General features: G+C 42.5%; 1 protein-coding gene across 2 annotated transcripts in view; it reads right to left on the bottom strand.

Moving 5' to 3' along the window:
* The window catches only part of LOC122653665 (AUGMIN subunit 1), a 49,172-nt gene that overhangs the window by 20,949 nt on the left and 3,434 nt on the right, over positions 1–24,789 (bottom strand). Inside the window, exons 5-7 of one of the 2 annotated variants that reach the window (XM_043847583.1) lie at positions 7,038–7,175; positions 6,829–6,949; positions 5,506–5,713 (exon numbers count right to left, since the gene is read on the bottom strand). In XM_043847583.1, the coding sequence (XP_043703518.1) occupies positions 6,842–6,949; positions 7,038–7,175 (246 nt within the window). In that variant the 3' untranslated portion in view covers positions 5,506–5,713; positions 6,829–6,841. Of the gene's footprint in view, positions 1–5,505; positions 5,714–6,828; positions 6,950–7,037; positions 7,176–24,789 lie in introns of those variants that run through there. The other variant, XR_006331839.1, reaches the window with a different exon arrangement.

Below are 24,789 nucleotides of genomic sequence, written 5' to 3' on the forward strand. Positions count from 1 at the left end.
GGATGTTGGACCATAATTAGCAAAAATAGAAACGAACGGTACAAGTTTTAAACTGAAAAAATGAAAAACGGATGGTACGAGTTTAAAACGTATATATTTTAAAAAATTGATATATTCTCATATAAATTGAGGAATTTTTATTTGAAATACATGCTTCTAATGTTCAAAACAAATGTAATGTCCAAAATTAATCCATATATATTTCACAACCCATTGTAAATTCCAAGACATGTCATCTAATATCGTTTAATATCAATTCCCAGTTCCTACACCATAATGTTCAAAGTTGAGCAATGTAACTTGGCTATGGTGTTATGGGGAAAATTATCTCCTCCAGTTTTCTGCCCGGCCCAGTTCCCCAATTCCTCTAATAAGGGGTGGTGGACCCCACCCGAGTAGAGTGTTTGGGCAGGGGTAGGGTGGTCATTCCAGTCTCCACTTGTTAGAGGAACTGGGGAACTGGGCCGGGCAGGGAACTAGAGGTGATAAAGATCCGTGTTATGGTGTTGCTCATTGTTGTCAACACAGCCAATATATTCATGGAGTGAGTGATGCATGTTCAGTTGAAGTTGGGAGTCATTGCTGTTGAAACCTTTTTCAGTAGATGCATCAGTTTGTAGCTCAATTTCGGGGTGTGCATTGACCTTGAGTTTAAGGTGATATAATTAGAAATGTAGCCCGTCGAGTCATCTTTACGTCGATGAAAGAATCAAATCGATCAGAATTTGGGAGAGGGAGATACGGTCAGTTAAGTAAGTCATTATTCAACAAGTCCAAGGTCTTAAAAAACACCAAAAATAGCAGGAAAGTGTTTAAAACGAAATGCTCGTCATTTGCCTTTTTTCCCGTATATTTGGAAAATATACAGCAAAACGTGTTTAAAATGGTAAAAAAAAGAAACACGTTTAAAACTCCAATGTGTTGGACTATTCAGGGAAGCAGAGGCCGCATGGCCTTTAGGCCTAGAGATTGTTCAACCAATTGATTGGTTTGGCCATGATAGTATCCCAACCAATTCTATAGGGAGGGGGATTTACACGCCAGCGTTGTGTAATTGAATCTTACATGCTAGTGCTTTATTGACCCGCGTATGGTGCAGGAAGCATCTCAACCTTCTGTTGCCATTGCCTTGCACCCTCTGCAACCCACAACCAAAAACCTCTCGCTACCACCAGATTCTACTGAGGCACCACTAATGTGTCCCTCCTTTGCCACTACAACCCACTATTGCATTCCTCCTTTGCCACTTTAGATTGAGGTTATTGGTTTTTGTGTATTTTGTGATGATTACAGAATGACATTTGTTGAATTTCAGGGGGCTAAGGAGCAACTCCGTGACAACCCAATCTCTAGGTTCTTGTAGTCTATTGCTCTTCGATCTTTGAGTTGGAAGATCAAAAAGTGAATAAGATCTTGGTTCCACCGACCATTACACATTAGATCATTAACCATGTTCACAATAATAGGATTACTATATGGAAAAAGAACCTTGAAAGGCAGTGTGGCCCCTACGCCCAAACACAAAGGGGTGCAAAATGACCGCCTTGCCCCCATGAAAGGCGACAATCCCACCCCTATTGATGCTTCCGTGCATGCTCCCATTGCCCCCCAGGGGCCACACTGCCTTTCAGGGAACCCTCTCCCTTTCTATATAGAAGGAATACGAAAACTTGACAGAAAGGGAACCCATGGCTCTATCCAAATGGCAAACAAGGCAGTACATAACACACAACCTTACATACTAAAATAGCAGAAGAAAAGGTGTGAAAAATATTCTGAAAATTCAATCTTCAAAACCCTGACAAAAAATCGATTTGACAGAAACCCTGACAAAATCGATCTTCAAGATGAACAATAACTCAAGTAAAATTCTGCTACCACAGTGGCTTCCAAAGAGGGGTAGCACACTCCAATAATTCAATCAATAAAAAGGGGTCCAACCAATTAATCAAAAAATCGATTTCTCTCACCTTGAAAAATCGATTCCAAAACCCTGACAATGTTGCCGATTTTTATTCTTCAACATCCAATACAAACTTCACTCCATCAACCATCCTCAACCAAAAAGAGAGACCTAGTTTTTAATTTAAGACATGAACTAGTCTCTAAACAACCACAAAACACAGCATAGGGTGCTGCACCCCTTCAACCAGAAACTTGGAGAAGCCGCAAGTCTTCAAATGTGTAAAAACACTTCAATCCCATTTGTAGATGTAAGAAAAGGGAAGAAGAGAACCTCAAAGAGCTATTACAGTGCCTATAGCTCTGATACCATGTGAATTAATGGAAGAAAAAGAAGAGGAATATCAGAGAAATCGAGAGAGAAAGGGAGAAAGACGATGTGTAGATTTGGGAGTCACAATACAATCGTGATCTCCCTCTTTCCTTTACTAAATAATAATAGGAAGGGCAAAACAGGAAAACAACTTAAAAATAAAATAAAATAAAATACCTAAACTACCCTCCTCACTACTCTCCTATCGGTATTAGTGCTAGGCACTAATACCGATAGTTGTACAACTCTCTCGTTAACACAAACAAAGCCTCAAGGAGAAATCCTAGAATTATGTCTGTTTTCTGGATGTAGAAAAGTGTGGATTGGCGGCAACCTGTAGGGTTTGCTGTTTTTCTAATTTCTTCCCTAGCAGAATGTGAGAGATTACCTTTTGATTTACCAGAAGCAAAAGAAGAATTAATAGCAGGTTATCAAACTGTAACAGGCTGATTGATTCAAAGGCAAACTAAAAACTGAATCACAATAAAAGGCTTGGGAACCTATTCCAAGAAAAAACAGCAACTAAAATAAGCAAAATCAGTCGACCATTCCTGTTGCCGCTATATTTTGACCGGGCTGAGGTGGACGACCTGTAAGAAAGATGGAGAATGATCGGATAACCCCGAGGTTAACTTGTGGTAACTCCGATGATTAAGTTAGAATCAGGCAACTGTAAATATGAGAGAGAGAGAGAGAGAGAGACGATAAGAGTAATCATGTCTCTGCCTACCTCTATATCGTGATCCTTATATAGTTCGAGTCGATTTGTATTACGATCCGACTGAGTGGATGGTGAGCTGTCACGACTGATGTTGCCGCTATATTCTAACCGGGCTGAGGTGGACGACCTGTAAGAAAGATGGAGAATGATCGGATAGCCCCGAGGTTAACTCGTGGTAACTCCGATGATTAAGTTAGAACCGGGCAACTATAAATATGTGAGAGAGAGACGATAAGAGTAATCATGTGTCTACCTACCTCTATATCGTGATCCTTATATAGTTCGAGTCGGTTTGTATTACGATCCGACTAAGTGGATGGTGAGCTGTTATGACTGACTGGGTTAAGTCGGTCATGTTGAGTCATCCAGGAAGAACGTAAAAGACATGATATTTAGGGTGTGCTCGGTGTATCCGAGCACTTAAATAAATGCGCATATCATGCCCGGTATACAATGCTAGTGTAGTCCATGCATTTGTTCTGTTTGGTGTATAATGGTCGGTATATACATCGCAACTTGACTTGTCGAGAAGAAATAATGTGATCCAAACATTGTAGTTTTCAGTAGAGAATGCTCGATGTTGATGCCGAAGTGTCCCGAACAAAAAGATGGATTGAGCATTTGGTTACTCGATCAGTAATGCTCGGCTTCATTGTTGTGGCATGGAGAGTACAATCGTCTGAGGACTATAATGCTCAGCACGTAATGTTTGGCTTCATTACCGTGGCATGGAGAGCAAAACTGTTGCCGCTATATTTTGACCAGGCTGAGGTGGACGACCTGTAAGAAAGATGGAGAATGATCGGATAACCCCGAGGTTAACTCGTGATAACTCTAATGATTAAGTGAGAACCGGGCAACTGTAAATATGAGAGAGAGAGAGACGATAAGAGTAATCATGTCTCTGCCTACCTCTGTATCGTGATCCTTATATAGTTCGAGTCGGTTTGTATTACGATCCGACTGAGTGGATGGTGAGCTGTTACGACTGGCTGGGTTAAGTCGGTCGTGTTGAGTCATCCAGGAAGAACGTAGAAGATATGATATTTAGGGTGTATTAATGATGGGGGACCCACACGGTCATCGAATACCTTTCTATCGTACTGCCACCTGTATGGGTATATTTTTATGTATATCAGATGCCCCCACTCCCTTGCTTGACTTATTATAATAAGGGTAAGGGAGTAAGATAAAATAATATATGACAAGATAAATACATACAGATGTTTAAACATTTAAGCGTATAATATTTAAGATACCGCTATATTTTGACCGAGCTGAGGTGGACAACCTGTAAGAAAGATGGAGAATGATCGGATAACCCCAAGCTTAATTCGTGGTAACTCCAATGATTAAGTTAGAACCGAGCAACTATAACTATGAGAGAGAGAGAGAGATGATAAGAGTAATCATGTCTCTGCCTACCTCTGTATCATGATCCTTATATAGTTCGAGTTGGTTTGTATTACGATCCGACTAAGTGGATGGTGAGCTGTTACGACTGACTGGGTTAAGTCGATCGTGTTGAGTCATCCAGGAAGAACGTAGAAGACATGATATTTAGGGTGTATTAATGATGGGGGACCCACACGGTCATCGAAGACCTTTCTATCGTATTGCCACCTGTATGGGTATATTTTTATGTATATCAATTCCAAACAGGAGACTTAACAATAATATCTCCATTGACATTTTCTCTTCAATCATCAATCGATGTTAAACAGTCTGCAAAAATTTTTTTACTTTGAAATGAGAATCAAAAGAAACACAGGTAGAAATAAATCAAAAGCAAGAGAAAGAGCAGAAAAAACTACTGCTCCAAAGAGGAAATGAGATATAGAGGACATCTAGGGCGATGGATCTCCCAATCATTTCCAAAGAGAATGTGCCTTGTGTAGAAGTAGTTTTTTGCATTATTGTAAAGCACATAATTTTAATTTTTTTTGTTGGGGGGGGGGGGGGGTGGGAGGGGGGGTCTTAGTTTGCTTGAGTTTTAGGATTTGGATAACAGAGTTCCTTTTAATAATGAAACCCCCCTAAATTTTTATTCATCATCATCAGAACTGAGTTCATGGTTATTAATGAAGAACTTCACAAGGTTCAAAATTAATTAGCAAAACTCAGAACGCATGTCAAACTCGTTTTTTTTTCCTATTTCGTTAATATATGTTGCTTATAAAAGATAGTTTGAGCACCACACATTTCAACAGGTGATCGAACCGCCACCAAACACAGTTCGATACCACTGGGTTGTTGATTGTCATCAATCTCTTGAAATTCAGAAAAAAAAATTCACAATGGTAATATAATGAGTGCTATCCAGATATAATCACACATAATTGGCTATAATATCTCAACTATTGGTATAAGAATAAATTTTAAAACAAAAGATAATACTGTATCCATCTGTGCCATATCCTGCCTTCACAAGTTAGAAAGGAAATTACATTTAAATACACAGACATCAACAACTCCTTTTCACAAGACAGCTCGTTATATTTAGCACACAAAGCAAACTCAGTTTCATTTCATCTGTTAATAGTACCCCCAACAAAGCAAAAAGCACTCTCCTTGGAAACTCGTTTCTTCTATATCATCCATAAAAATCTGTAACTCATCCTGCTCACATGACTTCACTCCACTTGCTGCACTGAGATTCAGGCAGCCACTGCTGAAATTAATGTCGCATGAGAAAGAGCACAAGAAGACAGGATGTCCTGCATGATATGCCATCCAAATGGCAGTCATACAAAATGAAGGAAAGAAATCAGGAAAACTCGGATTTCCACGGAGGCTTTCTGGGAATGTCAGCTACTGATTTTGAGTAAAAATGGTAAACATTCATAGAGGGAAAGGAGAAATGAGCAAAAATACCCCTAAAAAGTGAAAGAAACACCTAAAGGGTTTTGAAGGATGAACAGAAGAATCCATCAACGAAAATTTATCGTTATGTATGACTGAAGCAGCCCTCCCACTGATCAAGCAGAAGGCAAACCAAGAATATGATCAAACTACTAAGGCACCGGCGCACCACCAGATATTTGGTCTCGGTTTCAAGCAGTGTTTATCATGCTCATGGACCACATCATAGTTATTGGATTTTGTTTATGACCAATCAAGTTCTTGATTCTTAGGGAGTTTGTGTAGTTATGAATAAAAACCCAGTTGGGTTTGTGGGGCAGAGTGTAAATCTTCTAAATACAACTATCAGTAATTTTGGGATCCCTAGAACCAGATAACATAAGGTCTTAAGCTGAAGAAGTCATGGACAATTCATGACTCAAACTTATTGTTGCTTCTAGCTATAGGGAGTCGTATACTGCAGTATTGCAGTGTAAGCATACAAAAGCATCGTTTCTCGGTCAGAACCTATGCCTTTTGACTCGTGGGCTAGGACAAAAGATGTCTTATATCAATTGATGTGCTGGAAGAATCGTCTCTTCAAATCTAAAGCATACAGAATGTGAGAGATCATTCCAGCAGCTATTATGTGGTGTTTCTACCACCAGTAAATCATTCTTTTCTGGACTAGATAACAGGGTAGCAGCCACAATAAAGGGATTTTTCTTCTGAATTTCTGATTATAAAGAGTTCAGGTAGCAGGGAAAATTACTAGATAAGGTTCAGATGGTATAGATATCTCTTATAGGCTATAGCTGTCTGTTTTCCTTTTGTGTACAGAGTTGGTCTTTTCCAGTTTAGAAAGGCCTTTATTGAGGGTTTGCATTCCCACTCTGACAAAGATCTAATTTATTTAAGAAAAGAAAAGGTTCCCAATAAATAGCAGCATAGATGGAACCAAGGCATCATTAGATTGTTAGGTGAAACATACACAGACCAGGACATTATTCTGTAGTGGCAAGAGCTGAGTGCAACACTTCCTCAAGATACTTCTCTGCAGCAGCATATTGCCTTCTTTTGTCCTCAATAGCTAGAGCAGCCAGAGTTTTATCCTGCAAAAATAAAATGGTTTTGATGTTCTCAATGTCTACACATGTATCATATACAATAAGACTTCAGTTTATTGAGTTAGGGAAGTACAGGAGGCAAATCTTGGTAACTTCTCAATGTATCCAAGATTGGCTTAGTTTTTTTCTCCAACTCCTTCCTGTGTTCAGCCATTTCAACCAGAACACCATGGCTAATCTCTGGAGTGTAGCCCACACGATTCAAAATTGCCTATTTAAACCATTATAAAAACACAACTTAGAATTCAGTGACAGAATTTGAGATTATAATGAGAGTCATCGCCTCAAGTTTTCACACATGAACATGAAAGCAATCTTAGACCACAAAGATTAAACATCAAAATTTGTAGCAAACAGAAGTAATGTAGTTCAAATCAGGAATTAACGATATCACACATAAGTATAATCCATAATGAGTGACAAAAATGTGAGGCATAGTTCAGTGGCTGCAACACAATGGATCCAACAATCAAGAAAAAACAAACTATTATCGTATTATCATTACCATGTTTGTTGTCTGTGCCCCAATGTAGATGCAATCCCATGGGCGGATTCGATATTAAGGCACTCTTAGATATAGTAAACTAAGTAGTAGCAAGTAAGAAATTTTCCTAAAAGATGCACCCACCCAACCCCCCCCCCTCCCCTCACCCCCAAAAATTTTTGAAAAATAATATTGAAATGTGCTTAATGAATTTCAAGAAAAGTTACAAAAGATGTAGAAGATTGCCATTGTTGAGAGTCCTTATATAGATGTTATTGCCTTGCCTCAATTAGAACGTCAAAAAAGGTAAATATTTGCAGAGGTCAGGCATTAGGCTCTGGGTTAACCTCTCAAAGTCCCTCTTCTTATCTAGTATCTCTGAGGACCTCAAAGCTACTCTCCTAGATATTTCGGGTTTCACCCTTGGTTCCATTCCTGTTAAATACCTGGGTCTCCCCCTTATCCCCTCTAGATTGACTAGGCACCATTGTACCCTGATGCTTGACCTTATGTGAAAAAGACTTCAATTGCGGAAGGGCAAGCTTCTTTCCTTTGCAGGGCGCCTAGAACTTTTCAGATCAGTTCTCCAGCATGGTACAAGATCTCGGCAACATCTCGAAATTATCTCGGTTTCGCCATGTCTCGAGACGAGATCAGTGGCGATACAGAGAAATGACAATATCTCAGTTGAGATCTCAGTATCTCGCCGAGATTTCGGCACTTATCTCGGTCTCGACTAAACCAAGCTAAAAAAAAGGCACCCTCTCGGTGAGATTTCGACCTCAACTCGAAATCTTGCCTCTACCTTGCCTCTACCTTGCCTCTCTCGCCTTGCTACGAAGGAAAAACACTTGGAGGTGATGGTTTTCGTGTTTTTCTTTTCTTTTTTGGCAAATCTCACCTTAACTGAAGATTAAAGCTTGGAGATATTCAAGACTGAAGCTTCAAAATCAGGAGAGGGAGTTGCATTGCATCTCAAGAACAGTTTTAAGTACACTTGTATTTGTTTAACCTATGTCTCTTTCCAGGTTTGTAACAATAATTAACAAACCGTCAAACCATCACCATGTATGATTATGAATATGATGCCTAATGCTTAAATGGCTTATAGTTTGATGTTTTTTAATTCCTAATGCTTATTTAAGTTGTTTTACACCTCTACTTTATTTATATGTGTTCTAAATATTGTGTCAAATAGCCTAGGGTAGACCTTACATATGTCATAGACTACAAACCTAGGGTCTGAAGTCAAAGTACCACTTTGGGTTTGAATTTGTAAAAACTAATGATTCCACTGTGTATAGAAGGCCTAAAATAGGGTGGATGTCAAGTTTCAAGACCTATCTTGGACAAATGGCCACTGAAACCAACCATCGAAATGAGCCAGAAAAAAATGCAAAATCTCACCGAGATCTCGGTATTCTCGGTTTCGTGGCGTGGCGAAACTGAGACCTAAAAGGCTAAAACTTTGTTCTCCAGTCCACCTATCTTTATTGGTCCGGTATATTTGATATCCCACAATCGGTAATGCAAGAGTCGACCTTGAACAAGGGAAACCAGCAGGAGATCGATTACAGCCAGGATCGATACAATGAAAAGGTCAAATTAAAAACTGCAACTCTTTTTTTTATTGCTACTTTTCTGTTACATATGAAGAACATAAAAAGGATAAGAAGAAAGGGATATACAAGAAGAAGGGGGGGTAGGGGAATGGCTCTCTCAGTCTCAGCCAGAGTCTCTCACCCACAGCTATCCCAGCTGTTGAAACAAGGAATTTCTCCCATAACCGATGGCAACAAGGTCTAAAAATTCTTTTCTCCAAATCTGATCCTTCCTTACAATAGGAGGCCTATTAATAGCTTAGGCAAGCTTACAAAATATAAGGTAGAAAATAGAAACTTCCTAAAATATAAACTAACTGAAAATAGAAAGTAGGAAATAGAAACTACAAAACCTAGCAACTAGTGACAATGGCAACTTAATTGAAAATAGAAACTAACTAGAATTAGAAACTACCAAGGCTTTATATATCAGCCTTCTAAAACAAAAGGAAGGACACTAAAATAGAAACTAAATAAATTAGGAACTATTAGGCAGAAATAAAATCTGTTTTATCTTGCTATCTTCATTCTTCAGTGGGGCCCACAGAATCTCAAATATTTGTTTGGATTTCCTTCTCCATTCAAGGCTTATGGACCCACAAGTCCACAACACTGTTCACATGAACAGTAGTTCGGATACTGTTCATGTGAACAGTAACCGTTGGAACTAGTTTGGGCCTAAGCTTCACAATCTTTCTCCAAACCCAAGGGGCATCTGATGGGATAGGGACCGTCCAAATAGAGTCATTACGAAGATATTTTGAGTAGACCCATTCAACACAGATACTCTTTTTCTTATTGGCAATCTTCTAGATCAAGTTTAAGATACCAGCTGCATTGGTGTCCTTTATGCGCCTAAGACCCAAACCACCCTCAGCTTTGGGAAGGCAAATTGAGGCCCAGGAGGCGGTGTGGAGATATCTGGAGGTATTAGAACCCTTCCAAAGGAAAGAACACATAAGAGCTTCCAACTTTGAGATGACTGATTGATGTAGATCACATCTATATGTACCCGCAGGAACAAGCCCCAAAACCAGCCCAACAAGGTTGTGGATTCGACTGCTGTGAGAGGCAGCCTGGTCTGATTATGTGGCAAGTTTTTGTTGGTTCAATGGAGCATCACCTAAGGCAGCCTGAACTACTTCCACCCCCAAAAAAAAATAGTAGTTACTGTTCACTTGAACAGTACCCGAACTACTGTTCAAGTGGTACTGTTCACATGAACAATGTTGTGTGTCCATATAAGCCTTGAATGGAGAAGGAAATCCAAACAAATATTTGAGATTCTGTGGGCCCCACTGAAGATAGCAAGAGAAGGAATATTTTGTTGCTAATTTAATTAGTTACTATTTACTTAAGTTCCTATTTTGTTTACTTTCTAATTTTATTTCAGTTTAATTAGTTAAGTCTTACTTAGTCAAGTCTTAGACTACTTGGTGTACAAGTCTCAATACTCTCTTGTAAGAGGCTTCTAGTAGTTTCCTTTTTCATTACTTCCTATTTTTAAGTTTCTAATTTTGTAAGCTGACCTATTCCATTAAATAGGCAGCCCCTCTTGTAATAGAAACAGAATTGGAGAATAAAATTTGTGGCCAAGTTTGCCACCGGTTATGGGAGAAATTCCAAGTTTCAACAGCTGGGATAGCTGTGGGTGAGAGACCCAGGTTGAGAGAGCCATTCCCATACCCCCTTCTTCTTCTGTCTTCTCTTCTTTATCTTCTTCTCCTTTCTTCTTATCTTTTATGTTCTCCATTCATGTGTAATAGAAAAAAACAATAAAAAAAAAGGGAGTTTTAGTTATTTAATTTGTTCCTTATTATGTTGATCCTGGCTGCAATCGATCTCCCGCTGGTTTCCCTGGTTCGAGGTCGACTTTTGCATTATCAGCCCTCCCAAGCATCCACAGGTCCTCCCCAAGAAGAGGTGATAGTCACTTGGAATGCTTCTCGTTCAGGTATTTTCAGTTTGAAGTCTGCTTGAAATCTTATTAGATCTAGAGGTAAAGTTGCCATCTGGCGTAAGGTTGTTTGATTCCCAAGCTGCATCCCCCAGCATAGCTTCACCATTTGGCGTGCTCTCTTCTGCTGTCTCCCCACGCAAGGCTTTCTCATTAGTATACACATTCATGTGTCCTCCCCGCTGCATCCCCTGTTGGAATGGCGAAGAAGATGTAGACCATCTGTTCTGCCCTTTCACCTCGAAGATTTGGTCAGGGGTTCTTGCTCGCTGCTGGCCAGTTCATCGACAGATCCTTTCTTTCCATCGAGTATGGATTTGGGTAAATATGACCTTTGGTGGTTAATCCTTTTGTGACCGTGTGGGTAAACTTGCCTTCAGTGATGCTATTCATCACATCTAGTTCGAGTGCAACCTCAGAAGATGGACTTCCAACTCCTAACTCTTCATCAGACTTGGGACTCCATCTCCTTCAACATTAAAAGCAGACTATCAACAGTCCCACTTAATTTTATTGATACTCCTAGAAATAGACACATTGCAACCTCTTGGAATTTTACCCTTTTAAGGGTTGTATTTTTTTGTTTTGTCTATTTTCAGAGCTCTTTGTTCCTTTTTTTGTATCCCATCTTGGAGCTTCTCTCTTTGGTAATATATATTTTTATTCACCACCCCCCCCCCCCAAAAAAAAGCCACTACATCAGACTTGGGATTCCATCTCCTTCGACATTAAAAGCAGACTGTCAGCAGTCCCACTTAATTTTATGGGTAAAGTACACGTACCCCGCTATACTGCACCCAATATTCCTCGTACCCCCTAAGCGGCTCAATATTCCACGTACCACCCCTGCTTTACACCCCAAATGCCAGATAGGTCCAATCCGTTAAATACCACCGTTAGATGCCAAAATTTTGACCATTTTACCCTTTGCTCCATTTTCTTAAATCTGAAAAGACTTAATTACCCTTACTTATTTGTTGCCCTAAACTAATTGAAAATGATCATTTTACCCTTTGTTTTATTTTTATAAATGAAAAGATCTAATTGCCCTCATTTATGTATTACCCTAACCTAATTTGAAAAGACTATTTTATCCCTAAATACTTGTTCCTAAAAACCCCAAAATGCCCTCATCTTCCCCAAATCATCATCTTATTTTACATACCCACCACCGCCACCGCCACCACCACCACCACTACCACCCAACTCGACAATCGATAATCGCCGCTGCCGCCATGAACTGAAGGTAACCCTTTTTTGAATAAAATCTGGAACCCTACAAGCCTGCTTCTCCTCGATCCGACACTTGCAACAACTGATCACTGAGACAAAGAACACCTTTGCTGAGAAGATGAGTGGAGACCCACGTTCGATTGCAGAAATTTCAAGTAACAGCGACTGAGGATTATTACAGACATATTAATACTTAAAATAAAAAAGGGGTGAAGAATATGAGAGAAGGGAGAAGATGGGACGATGGAGTTCTGGTTATGGGATTGGGGTAATCAAAGCGAAAATAAAAAAGGTTTCCGGTGTTGGATTTGGGTTTGGTTGAGTGGAAAGAGAAAAGAGATGGGTGGGGTTTGATATGGAATAACAACTAGAAAATAGGAATTGAAGATAAAGAAGTGGGTTCGGTGGAGATTAGAAGAGGGATTTCATCTCTCAGAGATGGGTTTTTAGATGGAGAAGGGAGAATAGGGTATTGGGGATTGGGGTTTAAAGATGGGAAAACAAAAAACAAATGGATTTGGTAGGTCTCAGAAATGCGATGGAGATGGTAAGAAAAGAAATCAAAATAAAAGAAGGAGAAGTGGAGAAGAAGAAGACGTTGTCGGACGAGAGTCTTCTACCCCGGCTCAGGGAAGCTTCAAGCTTTCTCGTCTCAGTGCTCCTTTTTTCTTTTACTCCCTCACTCTGCTGCTCTCTGTTTCTCTCATTTGTCTTAGAACCCAAAGCCAATGGTGGGTGGCAGTGGTGGTGGTGGTGGTGGCGGTGGTTGGTATGTAAAAGAAGTTGATGATTTGGTGAAGATGAGGGCATTTTGGGGTTTTTAGGAACAAGTATTTAGGGGTAAAATAGTCTTTTCAAATTAGGTTAGGATAATACATAAATGAGGGCAATTAGGTCTTTTCATTTTTAAAAATAAAACAAAGGGTAAAATGGTCATTTTCAATTAGTTTAGGGCAACAAATAAGTAAGGGTAATTAAGTCTTTTCAGATTTAAGAAAATGGAGCAAAGGGTAAAATGGTCAAAATTTTGGCATCTAATGGTGGCATTTAACGGATTGGACCTATCTGGCATTTGGGGTGCCAAGAAAATAACGTAGACCCTGCCACTATACCAGACATCCTTATCAACACCACGTATACCGCTTGGGATGTCAATCATTCTCGGCTCCACCATCCTATCATCCGACGCATCATGTAGGCCCACGATGAGCACGAAGTATTATCTACTTTTGACTCCTGACTCTTCCGGATACGACACAGATTGAAAGATGCTCTCCGCAATCTCCGTCTGCTTTCGGCGCATACGACACTTTTACTTTATACTTTTGTCGGCCAACTTGTACTACTTTCGGCCCAGTTTGTATTTTAGTGTGTCGGCAATAATAATGCCTGTTTGTAACTTACATTTCATGTTGGTTTGATTTGTATTTGATTTTCATGTTAGTTTGCTTTTGGTGCTATAAATAGCCCAACCGTTGTAAGAAACAATCAGAATTGAATGGAATGAAAACCTTCCCTTCTTCACTTCTCATCTTGGTATCAAAGCCAATGGCTTTCTAAGCTTTCTCTAGTCTATTACTTAGTATAGACAATGGAGTTTATTTCAGAGTGAAGGTCTAATGTCATGTTTTGACAACATCGGCCGTCAGTCTTCGTTGAATGGGTTTGCTCGTAACAGTCCTTGAGCGAGTGGGATCGCGGCAAGAAGGCCCTTTTTATCCCTATAAGGCTCGGAAAACCTCTAGCAGAACCATTCTCTTATTATAGACGATATGCCATATATTGCTAATACATGGCCTTCTTCACTCACTCTGTAATAGTCTCCATTCCTATTCCAGGTAATAGATTTCTTCAAACATGAACCCTACTCGTACCCCTTCAACACATTTATCAACTCCAAGCCCGTCCTCTGTGACTTTTCCTCAGTCTCATGCCTCCAAAGTAGATTACCTCTATGAGTTAAACTACACCCCTTCGGATCAACAAGTTCATCCTACCAATTTCCCGGTGATTAATCCTTATGATGTCTTCCCCAGACAGACTGCAACTCTTTCTAAAACCATCCGGACTCTTCTTGCTCCCAAGAAGTCCCCTGACCTTAAAGAATATGTACAGGCTTCGCCCTTTTCATAAAACCAGATCACAGCCTCTGGTACTGAGCAGTATTTCCCCATTGAGATTCCTCTAGAACTCATCCAGCAATGGCTTGTTTTGGGATATACCCATCTTCACCTTGGTGCAGTCAAAGTGACTCTCACCTTACATGGAAGAAAGGGTCTTCCTGTCGTGATGCGAATGGATCTCCTAGACACCAGATTCAAGCTCTACCAACATGCTGTCCTCACTAACGTCCAGTCAACATTGAACAACGGTACCGTGTTTTACACACTGTATCCCAACTACAACCTCTCCCTGCTGGACCCAAATCTACCCACAGCTTGGAAGTTCCTGATCCAGATCACAGGTGCTCCTCAGGTAGAATCAGCAATTGTTGCGACTCTCCACTATCAGATCTGTTACCGCCTACAGAATCATGCATTTGACCTCAACACTGGTCATACTTCAAATGATTCAGCCCTCTTTCTTCATATTGGTTCATATCAAACCCCTACTGTCACCCATGTTCCCCGGCAATTAAGCCGAACTGATCTCTTCAAATTGGTTCCAGATTCTTGGGTTTCAGCCTACGAATCAACCCATACAGACCAGCCTACACCGCCTCTTGTAGCCACTGATCCAACTTATAAGCGGCTTGGTGACGGCAAAACAAAGATCACTTTCCCTAAACCAACTAATATGGGTCCTCTTATTGCATCTTCGGTCTTTTAGCTTGATTCAAGACTCGATGCTCCTATTGTGACTTTTGATGCTCAGGGTAATCCAATCTACAGATTCCAAACCCCCACAGGCCATAAGTATTTTGATGCTTGTGACTGCCTAGACTGCATTGATGGCTCAGACGACGAACTCCTGATTTCCTCCAGAAAATCACGAAAGAAGAAACAATTCAAAGACCCTCTTTGGATGCGTTATCAGCAAGGCTGTCCAAACATCGACCCCCTTGGCGACGACCCCGGCAAGTATCAATTCATTGTGGAATATGGCAGCAGTAAACCTTGTCTATTAGGTTATTGCTCCCCCCCCCCCCCCACCTGCTCCACCTTCTCCTCCACCATGTTTTCCCTTAACTGGTAGTGGAAGCAGCTCTAGCATCAGCAAAAACTTCCCTGGTGCCACAGACTATGAAGACCAGGATAGACGTCGTCACACATGGAAAGTGACACCTCCTAATCAGGTCCAAATTGATGGCATTATCCCCAGCAACACTACTGTTGAAGCCCAGCTCAATTGGCAGGCCGAAAATGCTATTGTGCAAAACCAGTATCTCCAGAAGATTGTGTCCTACCAAGAACACACCACTCTTCATCTCAGTCAGCATGAGATCGATGTGCGTTATCTCAAAGAACGCATCGAAACTCTCCACAAAGAGGTCATGCACATAACAACCACAGTCAAAGATGTTGCTTATGCCTCTTCTCTTATTTCTACTCGAGAACGAGAAAAACAAAGGCTTGAAGATCAACTCAGCTGGATCCAGGCTCCAATACAGCCTCCCCCCTCTCCAAGGTTTTACCCAGATTTACCTCCTCCTCCGGCAGCAGAATATAATGTGTCTCCTACACACCATAGTTTCCCTATTGATTTGTTCAAAGAACTTCAAGATCTACGTCACAATCAGAGTTGACTTGGCCATAGGAAATCCCCAAAACCACCACCTAGTCCCAGTTCTATCCCATCTAGAACACCAATTGAAGAACCCCTCTTCTACCAACCAAACCCTCATAGGTTCACCCAACCAACTTTCCAACCGGTCCACTCCCGAGCTCCGACCTTTGTACCCTATGTACCTCCCCAAAGACAACCATCCACTAAACCTGCTTGGTCCCCATTAATCCCAGCTACCAATCTAAACTCCCTCTCCAACTTTCTCAAACAGTTGTACATGGATTCTCTCCCTTCCCCAAAATTACCACCATCTCCCGTGCCTTTTGACACCAGTTCCTGGTCCTCTGAGCCTCCTTTGATTTTTATGGCAGATAAGAATAAACAACCAACAGAAGATCAAGAACCTACTGGCGTCACAGAAGTTCTCTCTAAAGATGAGCATACTGGTGAAACTCAGCATCCTGTACCACCAGTACAAGATTACCAGCCCTTCAGCAACCAAGATCCTAAGCAGCTCTTTACTTTCGATGGCATCCCATTTCACAAATGGCCCAACAAAATCTCAGAATTTCATGCATGGCTTACAGCAGAATTACTCCAAGCCGGTACGACACCAAGAGCAGCCATCACCAAGTTCTTGGCCCGCACTCATGGCACTCTCAGAGAATGGTATATGGCATTAGGTCCATATAGGCAATTGCAATGGGTCCAATTAAGCATTGATGACTTTGTTCTCCAGATGTACAATGAGTTTATCGGCCCTTTGGAAAACAATCGTCTCAAAGCTCGCGAAGAATACTTCCAGATGAAGTGTTGTTCTTTTCAGAAGATTGATCTTGAACGCCACTTTCATCGCATGATGGATCGCTTCTATATTCTTGGCGGAATGGATGATGTAAACATGAAGCAAGTCTTCCTTAACTCTTTCCCAGAACCATTGGGAAATGATGCTGTTAAACACCTGGCTACACAAGGTCTTCAGCTTAGCCAAGTCACCCTTGGTCGTCTCTACCAAGAAATTCAGACTGCACTCCAGCATCTTTGCAATCAGCAGCAATTCTTCAAGACTTAGGAGAAAACAACTGGCCGTCTCCAAGACGTTTGCAACACCTCCCATCTCAAGATTAAGTGCAAGGACCAGAACTGCCATTGCCCTACCAAGAAGAAGCATCATCATTCTCGATACACTGATTCGAGATCACATAAGTTGCACAAGCACAAGTCTTCCCATCCTCGGCGCACAGGCAATCCAAAGAAATACAAGTATTTCAAGCGAAAGAAGTTTCGTGGAAAAACTTCTGACACATGCTATTCTTGCGGAAAGAAAGGTCATTTTGCAAAAAATTGTCCTGACAAACAGAAAAGGACAAAACTCATGCATATGCTCACTCCCCATGACACTGCAGATGATCCAGATGCTGACATCGAATCGTTATATTCCATCGACGACGAATTCTCAGCAGATCTTCTGTTCGCAATAGAAGCTCTTGACTCGGACACTGAGTCTGATATGTATACCGAGTCCAACGGATTAGAACCCGTCTACCCCCTCTGTTCCCCATCTCCACCCCTATACGCATCATCCCCAAAGCTTACCCTCCCATTAGCCCCACTTTCAGTCTACCCCACTACATGGGACCCCCCGATCAAGATCATTGGTTATTTTGACACAGGTGCCACTATGACCATACTTGCTCCCCATATCTTACCCCCCTGTTGTTGGAAACCTCATAAGCAATACTTCACTGCAGCAGATGGAAAAACCTTTTCCGTCGACTTGATTTCCAAAGACCCTGTAAAATTTAAGATTTTCCCTCTGCTTATAGTCAGCCATAGAGTTTTAGGATCCTCCTTACCAGGCAGAGATGCCCTTATTGGTTTTGACCTCTTAACCAAGTTCCCAGGCCTTCAATGGAGTTCCCATGGTCTCACTTACAAGAAGTACACTTTACCATGGACAACTACTCCTACTCTTCTCTCCCTTACCATCCCTCTTGATGACATCAAGCAGAAACTCATCTCTCAATGCTGTGCAGATTCTCATACAGATTTTCTCATCGAATGTAATCATCCTCTCTGGAAGAACTCAAAATACTTCATCAGATTGCCCTTCAAAAAGAATGAAGATGTCAACCCAACCAAGGCTAGTCATTCTGGCATGAATCCTAACCACTTGGCCCTTGCCCAAGAAGAAGTCACCCTCCTTCAAGACCAAGGTCTTCTTGAACCCACCTCTTCTGCATGGGCGTGTGAAGCATTTTACGTCAACAAACGTGCAGAGCAAACACGTGGCAAACTCAGATTGGTCATCAACTATCAGCCTCTCAATATTTTTCTGGCAGATGACAAATTTCCCTTGCCTACCAGACCAGCCCTCATGCTCCAACTCTCTGAAGCAACCATTTTCAGTAAGTTTGACCTCAAAGCTGGATTTTGGCAACTTGGAATCCACCTGGATGATAGATCCAAAACTGGTTTTTGCATCCCTGGCTCTCATTTTCAATGGACTGTTATGCCCTTTGGTCTCAAGGTCGCCCCTTCGCTGTTCCAGAAAGCAATGATGAACATATATGCTCCCATTCATCAGCAGGCTCTCATCTATATAGACGACATCCTACTTTTCTCCAAGGATGTTACAGATCATCAAAAGCTACTGTCCAGATTCCTTGACATCACAATGCAATATGGTATCATGCTTTCCTCCAAGAAAATGGAAATTGGAGTTTCCACAATAGATTTTTTGGGCGTTACAATTCATAATGTCAATATCAGCTCCAACCTCACATTGGCAAGTCTCTTCTCCAGTTTTCTGATGGCCCTCTCACTACTACACAGCTCCAACAGTTTCTCGGCATTGTAAATTATATGGCAGAATTCATCCCTCATCAGACAACTCATACAGGCCCTCTGTACAAACTTCTACGGAAGAATCCCCCACCATGGTCAGCAGCTCATACTCAAGCACTTCAAGCCCTCAAGAAGATTGCTGCCACCCTCCCCACTCTTCATATCCCCACTCATGGCACTCGCATCCTTCAAACTGATGCCAGTGATGAACAATGGGCAGCTATCCTTCTCGAAAAAGTCCAAGGTCAAAGAAAAATCTGTGGATATCGGAGTGCACAATTCAAACCATCTGAACAACACTATCACTCTACCTTCAAAGAAATTTTGGCAGTCAGAAGAGGAATTGAAAAATTCCAGTTTTATCTCATCGGCCATACTTTCCAGGTTAAGATGGATATGTCTGCCTTTCCAAAGATGTTACAATTCAGGCAGAAGGTTCTCCCTGAACCACAACTCCTCCGATGGGCTCGATGGTTTTCCCAATGGTCTTTCACAGTCAAACACATTAAAGGAAAAAATAATGTGTTAGCAAACTTTTTATCCAGGTCCAAGACACCAATTTCACCTGTTATTCCTATTCTCTGCATGCCCTTCTGGCCCGCAGACCCGGGACCATCCCAACCTCCACCAGACCCCGGACCATCTCATCCGCCTCCAGATGACCCAGATGATCTTACCTCACTACTTCCTTCCCTTCCCCCTGAAATTTATTGTGATATTTCAGGACGAACCTTAACCTCCTACAGTACCCTAGCTTACATAAACATGCTTAAAGTTTTTGTAGCCTGTCATGGACTCCTATATGATTGGCAAGCTTGCCACCCAGACTTCCCCTTCATTACTCTTTTCTCCATGACATACTACTACAACTTTGCCAAGGAACACGTGGTCTTCTTTTGGCATCTTCTTGTTGTCCATAAGATTGCCATGTGTTTTTCCACTCATGCCCTTCTCCATTATCTCAAGCAAACCACAGCCATCTACCCACTTCCCTCCAGATCTCAATCCCATAGGTTTATCCGGCCAAATGTTCCTTCCCACTTTGCCAAATTCCTCCAATTATTCGCCCCTATTTCCCAATGGATTAGTACTCTCTCAGATCTTCCAACAGATCAGTACTATGTCACCATCATCTTCCACCGGCCCGTTGCTCATATCCACCCTACCCAGGTCACCCCTCCATTACCCCATCACCTGGTCATTTATGACCCTACCTTTTCTATCCAATGCACTGGAACTGTGGACATTTGGGAACACCGAGATGATAATGACGAGTCACGAAGCATCTGGTTAGCTTTCATGCGCACTATGTGGAATATTGAAGGGTGGTACGTGGAATATTGAGCCGCTTAGGGGGGTACGAGGAATATTGGGTGCATTATAGGGGGGTACGTGTACTTTACCCTAATTTTATTGATACTCCTAGAAATAGACACATTGTAACTTCTTGGAATTTCACCCTTTAAGGGTTGTATTTTTGTTGTTTTGTCTATTTTCGGAGCTCTTTGTTCCTTTCTTTGTATCCCCTCCTGGGGTTCTCTCTTTGTATCCTCTCTTTGGTATCCCCTCTTGGCATAACCGTCGTGTCGGTCCGGACCGTATCGCTTGTAAACTTGACCGTTTCCTTGTCAATGAAGCTTGGCTCTCCTCCTTTCCCCTCTCCCACGCCTCTTTTCTTCTCCAGGGTCTCTCTGACCATTGCCCCTGTCTCATCCACATCCAACCTTACTCCTCCTTTGGTCCCAAGCCTTTCAAATTCTTTGACATGTGGACTTCTCACCCCCTCTTTCACGACACTATCGTGAAAGCCTGGTGCATCCCGGTCTCGGCCCCTTCGCAGCCCCTGATTGCCCTAGCTAGAAAGCTTCGCAATGCCAAAGCGGCCCTCCGCCGTTGGAATCTCTCCACCTTCGGTAATATCCCTTCAAGGCTTTCTTCTTGTCGGTCAAATCTTTCAATGGTCCAATTTAAGCTTCAGTCCGATCCTCTCAACCCGGGCTTTACCGCTGATGAAAAGCGTCTCTCCGAAGAGCTTTCTTCCCTCTCCCTGCTCGAGGAGAGCTTCCTGCGTCAGAAATCCCGCTCCAAGTGGCTTGAACTTGGAGATTCGAATTCTGCCTATTTCCATCGCTCTCTTAAAGCCAGGCAGAACTCTAACTCCATCACCCAGCTTACCGCCGTTGATGGATCCTCCCTCACTTCCCCCCTGCTATTAAAGAGGCCGCCTCGTCCTTCTTCTCCTCTCTCTTCAACCCCTCCCTCCCCCCTACCCCTATCCCGCTAGGGCTCATTGATAAATTCATCCCCTCTTCCCTCTCCGATTCCCTCATCGCCATTCCCTCCGATGAGGAAATCTCTTTGGCTATCCTCTCCCACAAGGCCAACAAAGCCCCTGGCCCAGATGGCTTCAGCATGGGGTTCTTTCTAAGCCGCTGGGACTCCATCAAAGGTGAGGTGTTCAAAGCTATCCGCAGTTTCTTCTTCAAGCCGGGTCAGCTTCCTCAGATCAACCAGACCTTCATTTGCCTCATCCCCAAAAAAGATGGGGCTTCTTCCCTGTCCGATTTTCGGCCCATCTCCCTTTGCAACCTCATCTACAAATTCATTGCTAAGATTCTCGCCAACCGAATCAAGCTTGTCATCCCCTCCCTTGTTAGTCCCAACCAATCGGCCTTCATCTCTGGCCGAAGTATTGCGGCCAATATTATTCTCTGCTCTGAGATTGTTCATGGTTTTGATGTCAAATCTCACTCCCCCGCGGCCCTTCTGAAAATTGATCTCCACAAAGCCTTTGACTCGATCCGTTGGGACTTCATTTGTGATGTTCTCTCCCTCATGGGTTTCCCCCCTGTCTTTGTTCGTTGGATCCATGCATGCATCTCTTCCCCCTCCTCTGTGCTAGTCAATGGCACCCTTGCAGGCTTCTTCCGCTCCAAGGTTGGCATTCGCCAAGGCTGCCCTCTCTCTCTTTTCCTCTTCTCCCTTGCCTTAGAAGTCCTGTCTAGAAGCCTCCAAGCTAAGACAGACCTCCACCTCATTTCTCCCCTCCCTAAATGTAAACACATCAATCTCTCCCATCTGGCCTTTGCAGACAACCTGATGATCTTCTCCAAGGCCTCCCACTCCTCTATCTCTGCCATCATGGACTCTCTTCATCTCTTTGAGTCTCTCTCCGGGCTTGTGTCAACCTTCTCAAGTCCAAAATTTTCCTCTCTGGTATCCCGAATTCTTCCAAAGAGGCTCTTCGTCAGTTCACTGGCTTCACTATTGGCTCCATTCCTGTCACCTACCTAGGCCTTCCCCTGATCACTACCAGGCTCTCTAGCCACCATTGCACTCCTATGCTCGATAACATTCGCAAGCTCCTCTCCTATGCTGGAAGACTCAAATGCATTCGCTTGGTCCTCCAAGCCTCTTACATCTACTGGACCGGTATATTCAACATCCCTAATTCCACCATCAAGGCCATTGAACACCTACTATGTGCCTTCCTTTGGAAAGGAAAAGATACCACCAGATTTCTCCACCCGACTAGCTGGAAGTCCATTTGTCTCCCCAAATCGGAGGGTGGTCTGGGCCTCCGCCGCATCTGTGACTCTAACAAGGCAGGCATTCTCAAGCTTCTGTGGAAAATCACTTCCCACCACGACTCTATCTGGGTCACCTGGGTCCAATCCTACCTCCTCAAGTCTGACTCCATTTGGACGGTCAAAACCCCGACTGACTCCTCTTGGATCTGGGCGGAAGATCCTCTCCCTCCGCCCCCTTACTCTCCAGGGCATCTCTTGCTCCATTGCGGATGGCACCTCCACTTCCCTCTGGCTTGACCCTTGGCACCCTCTTGGGATCCTCTACAACTTGCTTGGTCCCAGAGCAATCTATTCCTCTGGCCTCCCTAAGGATGCAATGTCTCCGCCCTCATTTCTGACGGCCGCTGGTCTCCCCCTCCTAACCTTAATCCATCCATCATCACTCAGATCTGGGCAACTCTGACCCCATCCAGCCCAACACTCCCCATCATGCGGACCGGGTTAACTGGCTACCCTCACCGAAAGGTATCTTCAGCTGTTCTTCTGCTTGGAACCTCTCTAGGGACCCTAGCCCTCCTGTTCCCTGGCACAACCTAGTCTGGTTCAAGGGCCACATTCCCCGCTACAGCCTCACTGTTTGGAGAACCCTCAGACATTGCCTGCCTACCCAAGCTTTCCTCATCTACCGCACCATCCTAGCTTCCCCCGCCTGTAACCTTTGCTGGATTGGCCAAGAAGACACCTCTCACCTCTTCTTCAAATGCCCCTTCACCTCCACCATCTGGAACAAGGCCTTGTCTTCCATCTGGCCGCGGACTAGAAGAGTTAGGAGCTTTGACCGTGAATGGCTTTGGTTGCTCAAGAATTTCCCAGGGAACTCTATTTGTGACATTATTGGGAAGCTTGTTTTTAGCGCTGCAGTTCACCATATCTGGTTGGAGAGAAATATTAGGAGATGGACTTCCAAATCTAGATCTTTCGATACGATTTGGAAAGCCATCTCCTCCGATGTTTCTTCCAAGCTTAGCTGTATCCGGCAGCGACATTGCAAGGACAACTTCAGAAACAGACATATTTTGATTCTTTGGGGCCTTGATATTGCCTTTCTGCGGCCTCCCTCCTCTGCGTAGGCTGGCTGGCCGCCTCCCCCCCCCCCTCTCTTTCTGCTTCTTTTCTTCTCTTTTCTTGTACATTGGTTCCCCTTTCCTTTCCCCCTCTCGGGGTTCGGTAATATATTCATTTACCAAAATATATATATATATATATATATATATTTTTTATTTTTTTTTTTTATTTTTTTATTTTTTTTTTTTTTTATTCACCCCTCCCCCCCCCCCCCCCAAAAAGCCTCTACACCAGACTTGGGATTCCATCTCCTTCGACATCAAAAGCAGACTGTCAGCAGTCCCACTTAATTTTATTGATACTCCTAGAAATAGACACATTGTAACTTCTTGGACTTTCACCCTTTAAGGGTTGTATTTTTGTTGTTTTGTCTATTTTCGGAGCTCTTTGTTCCTTTCTTTGTATCCCCTCTTGGGGTTCTCTCTTTGGTAATATATATTTTTATTCACCCCTCCCCCCCCCCCCCCCAAAAAAAAAAAGCCTCTATTACTCCTACAACGTTAAATAGGTCTGTCTGAGGTATTATACACCATTAGAGGTCGAAAAAGGAAGTATATATTACAAATAATATTCCACCAGAAGCTACCAATTCAGATTTCTTTCCAATGGCATCATGTCATGTGTACTCTCCTCTCCTTCCTCCCGTCCCTTTCTCATAAAGCCACTTTGTCATCCTTGCAGAACTGACATTCACTGAGGTACACAGTTTCAAATGCACCTGCCCCAGTGTTTCCCTGTTCCCCGGACCCGCTTTGTATCTCTCAACAGATAAAAAAACAGATTATCCTCTCCTCCTCTCCTCCTCTCTATGACATTAATGGACAAGAATCCCTAAACACATCTCTCTCCCAGTACACTTTATTTTTGGTAGAACTCTCTCGGCCCTATTTCCCTCTCTCATACACAGTTGGGTTTTCCTTATTGTAACAAAATATAATACTAATAGAATCTGAAGAAGAAGAGAAGAGATGGGGGAGAGAGGAGGACTGACTAGAGGGCAATTGTCCATACTAGCAGTTCCCCCCCCCCCCCCAATATCTTTATATATACTCATCAGATTACATAATTCTAGACTCCTATTTGTGATAGGAATCTAAGATGAAGTCTAATACACCTCTAAGACTAAAATATAAACTAAACTAAGGACTCACAACTACACCATGATAGGGACACTCCCCCTATCGTGAGTAGTCTTTAACACTTATAACTTCAAAACACACTCTTTAAAGTATGGATAGACCAGGAATAGCAGTTCATTCTCTGCAACTGCTTATCAAAACAAAATGGTGATGAGCAAATCACTAGAAACATCACCACTGTCA

This window comes from Telopea speciosissima, chromosome 3 (assembly GCF_018873765.1).
Source record: "Telopea speciosissima isolate NSW1024214 ecotype Mountain lineage chromosome 3, Tspe_v1, whole genome shotgun sequence".
Lineage (NCBI taxonomy): Eukaryota > Viridiplantae > Streptophyta > Magnoliopsida > Proteales > Proteaceae > Telopea > Telopea speciosissima.